Source organism: Gnatocerus cornutus, chromosome 4, assembly GCF_029298725.1.
Source record: "Gnatocerus cornutus isolate USDA-ARS CGAHR chromosome 4, icGnaCorn1.1, whole genome shotgun sequence".
Lineage (NCBI taxonomy): Eukaryota > Metazoa > Arthropoda > Insecta > Coleoptera > Tenebrionidae > Gnatocerus > Gnatocerus cornutus.
Window position 1 is genome coordinate 3231147 of NC_142236.1, and position 17444 is coordinate 3248590.

General features: G+C 37.4%; 1 protein-coding gene across 1 annotated transcript; it reads left to right on the plus strand.

Annotated features, from left to right (window-relative positions):
* Positions 1–4424: 4424 nt before the first annotated feature.
* On the plus strand, positions 4425–14295 carry LOC148176018 (putative ATP-dependent RNA helicase CG8611). Its single transcript, XM_088034626.1, has 7 exons — positions 4425–5125; positions 6577–6747; positions 6806–7660; positions 8816–9006; positions 9055–9203; positions 10973–11171; positions 14088–14295. The coding sequence occupies exons 1-7, from the start codon at positions 4637–4639 to the stop codon at positions 14197–14199; spliced, it is 2166 nt and encodes a 721-aa protein (XP_087890752.1). The 5' UTR covers positions 4425–4636; the 3' UTR covers positions 14200–14295.
* Positions 14296–17444: the final 3149 nt, after the last annotated feature.

Consider the following 17444-nt stretch of genomic DNA (forward strand, 5'->3'; position numbering starts at 1 on the left):
TTGGATTTTTTTAAGCTTTGATGAAATAATTACGCATGGCAAAATATAAATTTTCCTGAAAATTTTAGAATGAAAAAATGTTAAAAAAAACTAAAGAACCAACGGGCTTCGCTATTAATTTTAAGACATTTTGAGATTTGATCAATTATAAATGAGCTACAATAATTTAAATTTTGGACACCATTGTTTAGAAACGACCCGCTTGTTTAAGTTTATTCATTCATAAATTGTTATTGACCAGGTGTAATACTTTTCAAAAATGGCTAAACTTAACTTCCCCGGGTTTCCTCGTGTTTTCGTCTTGCTTTCCGTGATTTCTTCGTGTTTTCGTCTAACTTCTCCTGGTTTCCTTGCGTTTTCGTCATACTTCCCCTGATTTTCTTGCGATTTCGTCCAAGTTCCCCTGATTTCCTTGTGATTCGGTCTGAATTCCTCTAATTTCCTAATAATGTTCTCTGATTTCCTATTGATTTGCCCATAATAATTTACTCTGATTATTTAGTGATTTCGTCTAACTTCCCCTGATTTCCTTGTGTTTTCGTCTAACTTCCCCTGATTTTCTTATGATTTCGTCCAAGTTCCTTTGATTTCCTTGTTCTTTCGTCTGAATGTCTCTGATTTCCTAGTAATGTCCTTTGATTTCCCATTGATTTGCCCCTAATGCTCTTATAATTTCCTCTGATTGTTTAGTGATTTCGTCTAACTTCCCCAGATTTCTTTGTGTTTTCATCTAACATCTTCCCCTAATTTCTTTGTGTTTTCGTCTAATACCCCTGATTTCCTTGTGTTTTCGTTTAATTTCCCCTGATTTCTTTGTTTGTGATTTCGTCCAAGTCCCCCTGATCTCCTTGTGTTTTCGTCTAACTTTCCCTGATTTTCTTGTGATTTGGTCCAAATTCCCCTAATTTCCTTGTGATTTAGTCTGAATTCCTCTAATTTCCTAGTAATGTCCTCTGATTTCCTATTGATTTTCCCCTAAGGCTCTAATAATTTACTCTGATTTTTTAGTGATTTCGTCTAACCTTCCCTGATTTTCTTGTGACTTAGTCCAAGTTCTTTTGATTTCCTTGTGCTTTTGTCTGAATTTCTCCAATTTCCTAGTAGGAATGTTCTTTGATTTCCCATTGATTTGCTCCTGATGCTCTAATAATTTCCTCCGATTTTTTAGTAATTTCGTCTAACTTCCCCTGATTTTCTTGTGTTTTCGTCCAAGTTCCTTTGATTTCCTTGTGCTTTCGTCTGAATTTCTTTGATTTCCTAGTAATGTCCTTTGAATTCCCATTGATTTGCCCCTTATACTTTTATAATTTCCTCTGATTTTTTTAGTAATTTCCTCCAACATCTCCTGATTCCTTTGTGTTTTCGTCTAACTTCCCCTGATTCCCTTGTGTTTATATTTTTATGCGTATATTTTTTAGCCTAAGCCATATTCTGAAAACATACGCTTGCAATAAAATTTCCAACGAGAATAATATTTCGAGAAATACTATGATATTCTTGACGGGCTATGAAATGGGATCTAAAACTTACACTTTTTCGAACGTGCGAAAGGACTGAAATGGTTATTTTGAAAAAAAATTACACTTAAAAATGTATACGAATTTCCAGGCCATTTGTCAGTATTATAGAATCGGCGATTCTCCACGCTTCCAGAGCTCTTTTTCCATTAAATGGCGATAATCCGCAACAGCGGCCGCACGCGCCCTCAAATCAATGACCATCGTCTACTCCAGAAAATTCATTGGTGATGTTTGTGCGGGATTTCGGGAATTAGTGGCGCATTAGCTGTCCATTAGGGACTTTGCCGTGGCGAATCGGAATGGCTCCTGTCGACTGAGTGATTGATACTGTTAAGTCACCCCCACGTTGCAAATTAAATGTTCTAAACTCCTCGTCTTGTGTTATTTTCAAAGAGTTCGCTTTACATCATTTACAAAGGACCCCAAAGGAAATTCAATTAAGTTCCAAGTAAACTTATAGTCACAAATTGAAATGTATTCGGTTGGTTTTAATTGGTTTATCGCATAGCGCGATAACGCCTGCACCTTCAATCGTAATTAACAAAGTTCCTGTTGAGTTAATCAAGGCAATACGAATCGAAACTCGCCTAGTTATTAGAGCTTCTGCTCCCTTTATACGTATTCATTACCAGATATTGGATAATTCAATTCGAGGCAAACTTTCCGTCGCCGAACACACCTGAACCGATTCTTTTATGGAAAACTAAAGTTTCACGCCAAGCGCCTGCATCTTAATCAGTCTTGTCAGAAAAAGTTGCCAAGTTGCAGTTACTTTCAAATTTCGGCGGGACGTTTCAGTTATTTTCCGTAGCCTTTTCCATCTGTCTGAAAAAGTCGACAGGTGATCATTTGCGTGCAAGCGATAAAAGCCAGTATGGTACTATCACAAAAGAGTCGAAAAGCGAGTACCGTTCTGCGGTGTAGATATTTAGGTAATTTAATCATACGCCGTGATCGGTACTTCCGGTGATTACCGCAGAGTAAACATGTCATTATTAGTACACATTATTAAATATTAAATGGAAATCATGACAAATACGTTATAAACTACAATAGAATGCCAACGGACCATGCAACAGTGCTCTTTCTATGCAAACATAGAGCCAGAGGGCGCTCGCTGATGATGGGTTCCTACGAAAAATTTGGGGAAATACACGAGACAGTTGGAAAGTGTCATGTGGCGCGCATGCTCCAAAGCCCCCATTAGCCCCATTGTTGTTCCTCTAAACATTTATTTGAATTTCAAATGGCTCCGAGTAATTTATCATATCGAAATTTAAATTCATAAATTAATTGAAGTGTATTCGGCTTGTTCCCCTTATATTTTCGAGCTGACGACGGAAAGTTTGAATAGAAGATTGATTTATACGTGTTTACACGTCTATTTAAAGTTTAAAGAGAACCGTTTTTGGAATTGTGCTTATCATTCTCAAACAATAGCTCGATGGCTGCCGTCCTACCATGTTTAAAAGGCAACTTATGACTCTACTCAACATAAACTACAATAAAGGATACAAGTTTTAGCTTTGTCAGGCTTTTATATTAGGCGGCCTTTGTGTAAAACGAAAAATAGAGACAATCTAAACCCACAAACACAAACAATGATTGACAATGATAACCGCTACTTCTTATTATCTAGTGTGTATGTTGGTAGCTCTCACAGTTCGGGGGAAGAGAATTTTATTTGAAAAGAATTGCTCATAAAAACAAAAAACCAACAATGTATTCTAAGGCACCTCTTTTTTTAGAAAAGTCAACTTTTTTTTGAAACTGTTTTGCATCAAGTGTTAATTTTGTAAAAAAAAATTGATATCAAATTGTCAAAATAGCTTTAAAATGCATGTACATATTAAAAAAAAGTTTTTTAAAGTTTGCGTTAATTTTGCGGCTACGTTATTTGAATTTTTTTACCGAGTTGACTTGGTTTTAAAGCTGTATAACATAAATGCTTTTCACAGCAAATATTCTGTTGTCAGTTATAGAATTTTAACCAGTTAAACCATCCAAAAAACAAAAAAATTTAAAAAAATTCCATTACTTATTGAAACATAAATTTTCAAAATGTAAATAATTCAACCTACAATGATTAAAGCTTGACTTCTTTTTGGGGTGTTCCAAAACACATTGTTGGTTTTCGTTTCCATGTTGGAGACAGTGCTACCAACATAAACCCATATAAGCTAGTCTCCACTTCAACTCCCCGACGTATGAAAACTTGTGCAGTAAAACCCGGAAAACAATCCCCCATTTCTCTATTTGGTCAATGCATCAAAGACTCCGGCGTCATGAAAACCAATAGAGTTCCAATAGAGTTTATTTGTGTCCGTTTCAAGAACACAAAAACCGATACCTTATAAATCCCGAATGAAAGAATCGGTAGTAAACCGAAATCGGCAACGTTCATGTCTTTGTGAGTTCGCTTCGAGTTTTGTAACAATTTGGTTGGCACCCAAGCGTTGCGGTAATAAATTAGCATCGAGTCAAACCATTTTCTCGTATTTTCAGTGGATTTATATCCGCGCGTCGCCTATAAATCTCCGCATTTGAATAATGGACGCCTAAAAATTGGATTTAGTCCAAATGGAAAATACGTACAGTTGGAAACTTTTAGTTGCTTCTCTTCGGGACCGGAACGGCGTAACGCTGCACCACCTAATGTATTTCGAGGGGGCGGTTTTCTGACCCCCAATTCTCAAAAGAACAGTTACACCGATATATTTTTTTTAATTCATCTCCCAAGTAAATGAGACAATCTAGGCGCATTCACCCTACTTTCCCACTTTTCTTATAATTTTCCCGAAGTTGATATAAAAAAACAAAACTGACGTCAACCATAATTTTACTAGGAATTCAATTATTTCGCCTCCACTTCATTAGACATTATAACCAACGAGATGCGCGTTCGAACCAACGACGCGCACCAACTGTCATTGAACCACACGTGCGCTCCTAACCTAACTCTCTGAATCAACAAGAATCGCATTAAAACAAAGTGAAAAATAGCCCCACGAGTGGGTCAGTGGTGTGTCAGTGCCCCCCGAGCTTCGCCCCACTATTTAATCCTACTTTTACTCTATTTTCAATGATTTTTGGTTTAATATAAATTGCAAAAAACAATGACGTCGTTTGATTTCGCGTGGACGAAAGGTTCGAAACAATCAGGGAAAGTCTTTGCTCGTAAAAAAGTTCCAGCGAAAAAGCCACAACAGGAAAAACAACCAAAACAGACAGCTGAAAAAAGTGAGGTTACGACAGAACCACGTCAGATCGTTGGGGCTTCGTCGGGTTATGTTAAGAGGAAACAGAAGAAAGATAAATTAGCAGCGAAGGCACAACAGGCTGAGAATCCAGGGGAGAAGATTGATAAGAATTTTGATAATAAGGGGGCTGTCCATGGGTTGTTTTCTGTGAAGCGGAAAGATGTTTATGTTGGTGCTAGGACAGGGAAATCGGTGGTCGAGAAGGTTTTTAGTAATGAGAAAAAATTTAGCGATTTGGGGATACATAGACATGTGGTGTCTAATTTGGAGAAGAATGGATTCACGACTTTGACGAAAGTGCAGGAAAAATCGATTCCTGAAGTTTTGGCAGGAAAAAATGTTTTAGTGAGTAAATGAAGTAGAGTTAGGTAGTTTTTGATTGTTAGTTTGGTAGTTCTGTAAATATTAGTAGCTAGTACACAGATCGAATTTAAAATCGAAATTTTTCCCAGTCTTTTTATTGATTTCGGCCTGATTTTTAAATTTCGCGCTTTTACCAAAAAGACAAAAAGATACTATATCACCAAATTTCAGACTTATCGACTGAGAGATTCCAAAATTATAGCAATAAAAAGAAATGGTACCAGTAAAGTTTCAAAATTTCGCTGTATTTTTAGTTATTTCTCTCTGATTTTCAAATTTCCCGCTCCTAACAAAGCGAGGATAAGTTCCCAGCTCACAAAGTTTCAGACTTATTTACTGAGAGATCTGGGAATTATAGCATTAAAATGAAAAAATATCGAAACTTTTGGTGGCTAAAAATTTCAAAATTTCGCAATTTTTTTAGTTATTTCACCCTGATTTTCAAATTTGGCGCTTGTCGCAAAGACACAAAACAGTAACATCACACGAAGGTTCACATTTATCGACTCAAAGATGCGGGAATTATAGGACTAAACATGAAAAAAATATCAAAATTTTTGGTGCCAGAACAGTTTAAAAATTTTGCAATGTTTTTAGTTATTTCTCTCTGATTTTCAAAAAGACAAAAATGTACTATTTTACAAATTTTCAAACTTATCCATTGAAGAATGTCGAATTTATCACATCCTAAATGAAAAAAAAATTAGATTTTTGGTACCACAACAATTTAAAAAAATTACAGTTTTTTTTTGTTATTTGGCCCTGCTTTTGAAGTTTGGTGCTTTTAACATAGAGGCACAAAAGTTGCATTACATAAAGTTTCAAACTTATCGTATGAGAAATATCGGAGATATAGCATTAAAAACGAAAAAAATTACATTTTTGATATCAGAACAATTTCAAAATATCGCAGAATTTTTAGTAGTTTTGTCCTGATTTTCAAATTTCGCGCTCTCAACGTAGACACAAAAAAGTACTATAAAACCAAGTTTCAGACTTATCGGACACAAACATATGCCGGAATTATGGCACTAAGGATGAAAAAAAAAATTGAAATTTTTGGGACTAGAACAGTTTCAAAATTTTGTAGTTTATCTCGTTATCTTTCCCTGATTTTCAAATTTGGTACTCTTAATAAAGCGACAAAAATGTGCCATCTTACCAAATTTCATACTTATCCCGTGAAAAATGCAGGAATTATAACATTATAAACGAAAAAAAAATTTTAGCGCTAGAACAATTTAAAAAGTACGCAAAATTTTTAGTTATTTTGTCCAGATTTTCAAATTTGGCGCTCTTAACAAAGATACAAAAAAGTACCATTGCACAAAGTTTGAAAATTACGTCGAAATTATAGCATTAAAAACAAAAAAAACGAACAGTTCCAAAAACGAACAAATAACTACCGGAATTATGGCACGCGATTTTTCCAGATTCGCTCTCAAACCGGGTCGGGCAAAACCCTCGCCTACGCCGCCCCCATAATCGACGCCCTCCAGAGCATCACCCCTCGCCTCCAACGCCAAGACGGCACCCAAGCCATCATCGTGGTACCAACCCGCGAACTAGCACTCCAAACCCACGAACTCTTCACCAAAATTAACGTAACTACTCTTATTAGTCATTACCATTTCTCCTCAAAAATCAATTTTTCTAATTTAGACTTTCCAATGGATCGTAGTGAGCCATCTTTGTGGCGGCGAAAACCGCAAAACCGAGAAAGATCGATTGAGAAAAGGAGTCCACGTGCTTATTGGTACTCCAGGTCGTCTTTTGGATCATATTTTACACACGTCGGCTCTTAAAAGTGACAATGTTAGATGTTTGGTGTTGGACGAAGCCGATCGTCTTCTAGACATGGGTTTCAAGAAGGATATTGTCAAGATTGTGGAGGAAGTGGATAGGGCGAAGAGTAACGCGGAGTATAACCCCATGGAGATGCTAAAAGGAAGAGGGCAAGAAGCTAAACAACAAGACGAAGAAACAGATCTTCCTCCTCTTCGGGATCCTGGCAGCAAGACGCGTCAAACAATCCTTCTCTCCGCCACCCTCACCAAAGGGATAGCGGAATTAGCCGATTTTACCATGAAAGACCACGTTTATGTAGACAGCCTTGAGGACTCCCCTAATGTTAATCCAGACCATATGGTAATTCCCAACACCGTCACCCAGGAGTTCATAGTGACGTACGCTAAACACCGACTGTTTACTTTGTCAGCTGTTTTGTTAGCCAAAGCCAAACACAAAGTGTTTGTGTTCATGGCCACGAGTCAGATGGTCGATTACCATCACGAGCTCTTCACCAACTACTTGAGGAAGATGCCGAAGAACCGAGGGAAATTGAAAATTGGAGATGTTGCAATTCTTGACAACGAAGACTTTGAAGATAGCGGAGATGAAGAAGAGATTGTTCTCGAAACTGAGTTTTTCAAGCTGCATGGGTCGATGGACCAGGGACAGAGGAAAGATATTTTCAAGAGATTCAGGGCGGCGAAAAAGGGAGTTCTTCTGTGCACGGTAAGTTGTGTGATCATCATAAGTTTAAAAAATAAGGAAAATTTAGATATTGACACATAAATTTTCATAATTTAATACATAATACATTGTTGGTTTTCGTTTTCATGAGCAATTTTTTTCGAATAAAATTCTTTTCCGCCGAACTGTGGCGTAAGAACTGTAAAATCATCGAGATGACGTCCACACAAAGAGTGAAATGCATGAAGCATTTGATGTTTATTCCCATGATCAAATTCAAATGACATTTGATGAGTTGTACACTTTGAAAGAGCTCATTGTGACTAGTAATTTCGAAATGGAAAAAACTAATATTAGCTAAACTATTATGGTAGATTTGATAACCATCCGCTTACAATGTTATGGAATTGAAGTTTTTATTGGTAAGGAAAAATCTAATAGTGTTTTGATGGACGCAATCGTCGAGTGTTGGCTCCCGCTGTGCCTGTTACGTCTAATATCGAGATCAAGGTGTTAGATAATTCGTTGTGTGAATGGCATTGTACAGAAAACGACTACCGAACGGAATGCGAACATTTAAACTCTCGTTTGTTCGGTCTTATTAATTCCAGACGCTACAGTTCCGAATTCTTCGTTTCCCGAAAAAAGGGTTCGAAGCATGACTGTTGTTTCCTCATCGAATTAGATTCTTTTATGTTGGAGCTACTGACCGTTGGCAACAATGCCTCCTGAAGAAGTGAGCGTCACCCGCAGAGAGAAGAATGTGTACGTTTTGTAGTCATTGGAAAAATGTTAAGTGCGTTCTTTTAGTATAGAATGATATACATTTCGTTGAACAATTTGTGTCTGGAATTAAATTCGGCCGTTGAATGGATAAACGAGTGTGATTGTAAACCTGCAGGAGATCTAGCCGTCATTTAACAGCAGGCCACTTAAGAAATCCAATAACATTAATCGGCACAGATAATTAACTATCCGATACGAATAATGGCGAGTGGTTTGGTGCCTTCTCCGCTCAAGCCACAAAGGATATTAGTTCATTTTCGACAAAAATGTTATCTCATCAGGTGCCCCGAGCATAATGCCACTTAATTCCGTTCGAATAATGCAGAGCTTCGCTTTGTTTCCTTATGGCGATAACAAAGGACCCCGAACAGATCCTTGTGGCACTCCAATTTTTATTTTATTTTTTGACAGGACGTTGCGGCGCGAGGAGTCGACGTCCCGGAGGCCGACTGTATCATTCAATACACAGGACCCCAAACGGACCAAGACTACCTCCACCGAGTTGGTCGAACAGGAAGAGCGGGAAAATCAGGTTCGGCGTTGATTTTCCTCACCCACGAGGAACAAGAGTACATTTCTCGCCTACAAAGCCACAAAGTCTTGTGAGTAGTAATGGAGACGCTGCAGTTCCCAAAAATTTCGTTTTCTAGCTTGAAAGAGCGCCACTCCGACGATTTCCTCCACCACCTCAGCATCGTGATGGAAGAACCCGATAAAGAACAAGCCGCCACCGCCTTGCAACGCCGCTACGAAACCGCTCTGTTAAAAGACAAGGAACTCCGCCGATTAGCCTGTTTTGGTGAGTGTCCCCGAGTCGGTGATTAATACCCGATTTTAATTGTCTCAATAATCTATCATTTCCGCCACTGATTAGTGTCCGTATTTTATCACATGGACGTCTATTTGACTGATTACTGTAGTGTGCGAGTGGCGCGGTGGTGCGTACACAGAAACGCACTTTTACTTGTCAACGGATCAACGTGAAATGGACGCTCGTCAGTTACGGTCAGCCGGTTTCGGTTACCGGCGCCGTGCTACAGCTCGTTCATTCTTATTGTGGATCTAAACTCAGTTTTGTATGACTTAAATGTATCGTTTTATGAGTGGAGGGCGTAGGGCGAGGTCTTAAGGGGGTTATTGATGGTTGAAGTCGAAGTTTAAAACGAAACGGGGAAGAATTTTAGGAAAAACTCAAATATCTTAAGTTTAAACGCTACAGTTTCGATTTTTATTTAGGTTGTTTCTGCCGCCACAGTTTCAAAAAAATTTGATAATTGCACACCAAAGTTCCTATTTTGATAGTTTTTAACATCGCAGTTCAGAAAAAATTGATAATTGTCTTATTTTGATCATTTTTGACAGTTCTGGAAAATTTTGATTATTGTATTCTACAATTCCTATTTTGATAGTTTTTGACTCCCCAGTTCAGAAAAAATTGATAATTGGACGCTACAGTTCCCATTTTCATTGTTTCTGCCGTCACAGTGGCAAAAAAATTGATAATTGGATCATTTTGATCATTTCTGACAACGCAGCTCTGAAAAACATTGATAATTGGATAATGCTACAGTTCCTATTTTGAAGATTTTTGATGCCGCAGTTCCGAAAAAAATTGATAATTTGACGTTACACTTCCCATTTTGATTTTTTCTGCCTCCACAGTTTCGAAAAAATTTGATAATTTAATCATTTTGATCATTTCCGACGCTACAGTTCCTTTTTTGACCGTTTTTACCACCGCAGTTCCGAAACATTTTGATAATTGAAAGTTACAGTTTCTATTTTGATCGTTTTTGACTCCGCAGTTCTGAAAAAAAAATTGATAATTGGATCGTTTCTATCACCGCAATTCCGAAAACTTTTGATAATAGGCCGCCGCAGTTCCTATCTTAATCGTTTTGGACCCCGCAGTTCCAAAAACATTGATAATTGGACCTTATACCTCCCATTTTGCTCATTTTTCGTCGCCACAGTTCCATAAAAAATTGATAATTGAGTTGTTTTCATAATTTCTGACGCCGTATTTCCGAAAATTTTTGATAATTGGATGCTGTAGTTCCTATTTTGATCGTTTTTAACACCTCAATTCCGGAAACTTTTGATAATTGGACGCTACAGTTCCCATTTCAATCGTTTCTGCCGCCAAAGGTTTAGAAAACTTTGATAATTGAGAAATACTGTTTTATTTCGATCGTTTCTGCCACCGCACTTACGAAAAAAATTGATAATTGGATCATTTTGATAATTTTTGATAACAAAAAATTTTGATAATTGGACGCTACAATTCTGAAAAAAATTAATAATTGAATCATTTTGATCATTTCTGACGCCGCAATTTCGAAAAATTTTGATAATTGTGCGTTACAGTTCCCATTTTGATGGTTTTTGCCGCCACAGTTTCGATAAAAATTGATAATTGAAGAATTTTGATAATTTTCGACAACGAAAAATGTTGGTAATTGGACGCTACAGTTCCTATTTTGATCGTTTTTGACGCCGCAATTCCGAAAATTTTTAATAATTGGACCCTGCGGTCCCTTTTTTATCACTTCTTGTTTTTTTTTGCAGCTTACACGTCGTGGTCGCGGTTTTACAACACATACCCGGGCGACATGAAGTCGGTGTTTAACTTCAGAGACATCAACCTTGGGCACTACGTGACGAGTTTTGGCCTGAAGGAGACCCCAAGCAGTGTTGCGAAAATTGTCAGAGGCCAAGTGGAGAAGATCCAACCGAAAAAACTGAATAGGAAATTAGCAATCCACGGGTAAGTTGTTGCAAACTTTCGCCAATTAAGGTGAATTACACCAAACCAAAAGTCTTTTTAGTGATGGTAATTGTCCTATCGCCGTCATTACTGTGATTTTTATGCCACTTTAACAAATCTATAATAAACCGAAGCTAACAGTCAGTTGTGTACGTTTCAATAGAGAAAATTGTCTCCTCATTTTCGAACAAATGTCCCATTATTAAGGTTAATTTGAAATACGGTTTGAAATGTTTCCCATTATCGCACATAAAGGATTCATTATAGACCTGTTACACCTGCACATATCAAATGTACAAAGCGCCCCGTTTTTTTGCCAACACCCTGTATCCTCCCTTTGACGTCTTACTGCAATTCCTGACGCTTTAATAAATAAAAGCGACGACAAACAATGCGTTTCTTGGCTTTTGTGCGTTGGCATAGACAATGGAGTTTGGATTATCCACCGCCAACAAAAACATCAAACAGCTATCGCAAATTGCCCGTGAAAAATGAGCTTAACAAAAGTTTGATACGGGCAAAAAACGACGGTGTTATTTATGTGTTTAAAGTAGCGCTTTGTGTTCGCGCCATGTGGCGGCTGAACGCATTAACCGAACCGATTCATACTCGATCCGGTTTAACGCGATAATGACCCCCGCATTAATCAAAACGCATACAACTGACTTCTAGCCGCGAAATCATTACCAACGCGATTTGTTTCTGGGACGTTAGCGAGTGTTTGAGTTCGAAATCAACCTGCCACCTTTCATTCTCGGCTACTTTAAATTTTCCACGCACCAACGGTGACTTTCCGATCGCACCTCGTATATTTAACAAAAAGCGTCCGCGTTACCAGAAGAAAAATTGCAATAATAATAATAATAATAATAGTGTGTGTAAATTAATTCAGTCGAAGCGCCGATTTCCGTCTAGTTAACATCAGAAGAGCCGTTGCTTCACACTTATTAGAGTTATCTAAATAGGTGGCCCTCGGAATTCTGTCTACCTCGCTTTTTTCTCGCTATAGTTATACAAATCTGAAACAAAGAAGGCCTTGGAAAGCTAGGCCCACGAAAAAAGCGAGATCCACTGAATTCTAAAGGCTACCTAGTTAATTGTCATTTAACATTTAGCAAAGAAAGTTTCAAGATAACTTCATATTTTGTGTTTTTCGATTTTTCAAACTCTGAAAGAAATAATCACGCATGACAAAATGTAGATTTTCCTGAAATTTTTTTCCCAAACACCAAACTTTTTTTTAAACTGTTTAATCATCGCTCTGATGATGATAGCATTGCTATCCAAACGCGCGTCAGCATTTTTTGTAAAAATTTGGTGTTTGGGAAAAAATTGTAATTTTAATAATTTGTCAACAGCAGGAATTGATCCAATAAATTTTCTTTGAATGTAAGAAGGAAAAAAAAGATATAAGAGAATCTCGCGAATTTACATAAATTGGTGGGTTTCTAGGAATAAATTCGTTAATTCGCAAATAAACATTGCATTTCAATATTCTCGATAATTAGAATTATTATTCATACACGCTGTTTGGGATTTTCGCTGCTATATTTAAAACGGACTTACAGAAAAATAGTTGAGTCAAAAAACTTTATGACATTTTGACATCTGAGCAATTATAAATGAGCTACAATAATTTAAATTTAAACTTCCCCTGATTCCCTTTTGTTTTCGTCTAACTTCCCCTGATTTCCTTGTATTTTCGTCTAACTTCCCCTGATTTCCGTGTGTTTTCGTCTAACTTCCCCTGATTTTGTTGTGATTTCATCCAACTTCCCCCCATTTCTTTGTGATTTCGTCTGAATTTCTCTGATTTCCTATTGATTGGCCCCTGATGTTCTAATAATTTCCCCTAATGTGTTAGTGATTTCGTCCAGCTTCCCATGATTTCCTAATGATTTCCTCTGATTTCCTATTGATTGCCCCTAATGTTTTATTGATTTTTCCCGATTTTCAAGTGATTTTCTAAGACTGATACACCGATTTTCCAAGGAGGTTAACCTCTCAAGTATTGATAAGCAAATTCGCTATAATAATAATAATAATAATGTGTGTGAATTAATTCAGTCCAAGCGCCGATTTGCGTCTAGTTAACATCAGAACGTTGCCGTTGCTTCACACTTATTAGAGTTATCTAATAATACACTGTCAATACCCGAAACGAGACTATTTATCGAACATCTGTTCGCATCGCCTGGGGGTCCTCCAGTGGTGATACATTTTGACAGCAGCTTAAATTTATATTACTTTTATCTCTAAGCCGGCATAAATTCCAGCTCCGCACGTTGCAGTTCTAAAACTGTCGGATTGGTGGCTGCAGTTCCTAAAGTGGTGACACATTTAGGCGGCAGCTTAATTTCAGAGGCTTTAATCTCGGGTCCGGCAATTGAGGAATTTTTTCGCGAGCCGCCTGATTTTTGATGGATGTAGCCACTAATTACTTTCTAGATTAGATATTAATTATTTTTACGTCGGTAGCGTCGTTGCCATAAACGGCAGTCCTTCCCACTTACCGGCGGTGTTTTTCATCCGGTAGGTTGTCGGCACTGCTTTAAAACTCTTCTCCGACGGCGTACCGACTCATAATCATGTATAAATGTAATTAATGAATCCGCGTGATTAATCGTTAAGTTGTTAGGTAAAAAAACCCACCACCGGCTTTATTAGATTTATTACTTTTTACATTTTTATACGTTATTGCGTTCACATCCAATTTAGGTTGGAAAACAATGAATTATAAATTACGAGCGCGCTGTTTTTTTCTGTACGGGCTAATGGCAGGTGGTTTTTGTTTTTCCGCTTTCAAAGTAATTCTTATATTAATGATGGAAATAATGGAGTTTAATGTCAGTGATAGGCGTACGATCATTAGGAATGTCTACTTATAATTAGGTGGGTAATGCAGATTGCTTTCAGAGATGGAGAGCCGACTAAACAACCACAGAAGAGGAAGATTCATTCGTTCAGTTTGACAACGTCAGAATATTCAAGCGGATTGGAACCGAAGAAGAAGAAAAAGAAGAAATAAATACATTTTAAGAAATTTCAAGTTGTCTTGCGTCAATTCCAACAAAGCCTTTATCGATCTTTTTCAAGTCCGTGATTAATAGAGAAATATCGTCGATTTCAATTCTTCTTTTTCACCATTGCCACGAATCATAAAAGCAATTGTTCCCATTGTTGCATTCATTTTAATTTCACATTTGATTCGTTAATTAGTTCTAATGAACAAATAGCGTGCTTAGTATCGGAACCCTTGAAACGCGGCTACCTGCAAAATATCATCCAGATTTTTTACCATCATTAATTTCAACCTGCTGGAAACAGGTGCTGTTTCATCTAATACCCGACTCCTTATTTATTTTTGATAATTAGAAAAATGGCCCTTAAAATCCAACGCGAAGGGCGTAACGAATCTCGACAAGGGCGCGAAGTGAAATTGTCGCGATAACGCACAAAAACTTGAGTCTTTAATTAATTGCGTTTGGTAATCAAGGTTCAATTTCGAGTTGGATAAAAAAAAATAAATAAACGCCCATCTTGAGTTTATTAGAGGAATCGTTTGAACACTTTGTCGGTTATTAATTGAGGCTTTCATAAAAAGTAACAAATTAATATTTTGAGGTACAAAACCGCGCCCTGAAAAAACCACTAATGATTGCATGTAATCATTAAAAAAATTCCTTAGAGTTCGACCGGTTCACAAAAGCTTGGGCTTTGCGTCTATTGTATCGGCGATGGATTACCGCTATTGTGATGGCAATCGCCTTTAATTAGTTTAGTTGGGGAACGACTACAGAGGTCGCTGGGTCGATGTTGGCGACGAAGACAAAACACGAGGAGGCTCTGTCATTTTTCATAAGTTGGCAACTCGTATGCACTTGTAACTCGATTAAAATTTTCTTGTAGCGCGAGCAGCAAATGAAGCTGATTATTCCAACTTAATGGATGAACATAATAACGTGGTTAGTAGTCCACAAAGCACCCTAGAATAACTGAGGAACTGGGAATAGGGCGGTCTTGTTTTCGTCGTAGACATGTTACCGCTTTGATGTGATATTTCGGTTAGTTAGTCGCATCTTAGACCGCCTGGCGTGTGTGTGCCTCCCAATAATGCGATTACGTTGCCATATAGCCAACATTCTAATAGGGTAAGCACAGCGCCCCAAATTAGGTTACGCCTAACTGAGAGACAATACCTCTGCATTTATATAAGCAAAATCAAAGTGGATGGCTCTTTATTTCGTTATTGGGCGACGCACGGTGTTCGGTTACCAACTAAGAGGATGCTTTATTAGATTTACTGCCATTTCTGCTCTTCTTAAAAATGGACGATGAGCTCTATTTCATTAAATGCCAGTCGGATTTCTGATAATCTGACTTCATTTTTCTAAATTTAATTAAATATGCAAAACCAAACTGAAGTCGACCTGGGCAATACCTAAAACCTGAGCTTAGTAACGATGTATATTAATTGCTATGTAGAATTTGAAACCTAGACTAGTAGATATGAAAACAGACTCGAAATATGAAACTTTAAACACAAATTTGCTCTCCTAGAGCCTAAAATCAACTAAAGCAAATTTCATCTCAACAAGCTGGCGCCAAAAAAATGTTTCTAACGTCCAGGGTGGCACAAAAAATAATGCAAAACTTGGATTATTATAAAAGTTAAACATGTAAATACAAATATTATATAAGTTTTTTTTAATATTTTGTATTTGTTGTTTGATAGGTACAATTTTTCTTCTTAATGGCTGCCAAGTCTTAAATTCGCGCAATTCCAAGAAACTCTTTAGCATGCATTTTTTATTGGCGTGAGACCACTAAATAGAAGCGATAACAAAAAATCTTTCGCCACGTGTTTTTTTTTAAATCGGTGATCCGCATAATCGAGCATCCAGATAATAGAGATACGGATAATCGAGGTTCTACTGTATTTTGAAAACTATTTATAATCTTACTTACGTCAACAACGTTCAAGTTACAGTTTTGTGTCCAACTTTTTGATTTTCAGGTTTCAAACCACAACCAGGACAGTTTTCTTCTTAAAACTTACTTTGCTCTGTAATTGAGGTTAACTACAAATGTCACTTGAAAAATCTAAACTCACATTTATAATGTACGGCAAATTTCTTTAACATTGTGTAGCCACCCTTGATGGTAAAAACATTTATAATGTACCCAAACCTTTTAGCTCAAAGTGTCTGAATCTACCAACGACATACCACAAATTTTCCATAGCTGATGGCACATTAAGTTTCTATTTCTACTTTTTGTTTTCGTCCGGAAATTCGATCTAATGAGAATGCGCATTCGTACTAATGGGATCAAAACTCGAATTTTGCATTTTAACTTGCATCAAATGTTGGTTTGTTGCTCAAAGGCCAATTTTTCATTCAAAATCTCTGGAAAAGACGACAATTCAAGTAAAAACCGCATAATTCGCGGATTTTAGCCCCCCGAAATTTCGAAAATTGCCGACAAAATTCCGCGACTACAAACGTGCGCAGCCCCACAAATTATACATCAAATTAAAGCTAATTACCTCAAGCTTCCGATTTTTGCTGCCTCTAGACCCATTGTTCACAATTTGGACACAAAAACACATCACAAACACAACACACGCACCACTGTGAAATGACATTTCAATTCAACAGTTGCCACACCTGTCAGAGCCGCCTTCACTTTTCCGATGTTGCGAAAATGATGAAAAAAATAATTTGACTACAGAATTGGCTGATTTATTGAAAAATCGAAAGAAAAAACGTTAGAGAATCGTGCGAGCAAATTTTTACAATACTTTTGTAATAAAATCGCCAGTTATTCAAACTTTTGCGAGTTGGAGGGTTAGGGAATTTTGTCTAGTGAACCGTTTAGGTTGGTACCTCGATTTTTGTAAAAAGTTTGAAAGGTGGTGAATTTTTTCGTACTTTCGACGCAATCAGTTCGCAATTAAGGAATTCGGGTCCAAATTTCGCAAAAAGTGAACTTGGGGGTCATTTGGCACGTTCTGTTAGTGGAGGCGTGTGTTTTTCGGCCACTAGAGTGAGGTTATGTTGACATTTTGAAATTGGATTTTTTGGAAAATTTGGGACAAAAACAGTCTTTTGTGCCTCAATTCCTGCTCCGTGGTGACCGCAGCTGACTTTGGAGGTGAGTAATACCTAATTTTTGAGATTTTTAGGACCGAGATAGGGGAAAGGTGCCTACAGCGCCGCATCAGCTCTTATCCTCAAAACTGTGCTAAAAACGCACTTTTGTGCTTTTAAC

Coding starts and splice junctions, on each gene's coding strand:
- LOC148176018 (XM_088034626.1), top strand. CDS start 4,637: ATGACGTCGTTTGATTTCGCGTGGACGAAAGGTTCGAAACAATCAGGG. Junction 9,204..10,972: donor CCGCCGATTAGCCTGTTTTG/GTGAGTGTCCCC, acceptor TTTTTTTTGCAG/CTTACACGTCGTGGTCGCGG. Junction 11,172..14,087: donor AGGAAATTAGCAATCCACGG/GTAAGTTGTTGC, acceptor GATTGCTTTCAG/AGATGGAGAGCCGACTAAAC.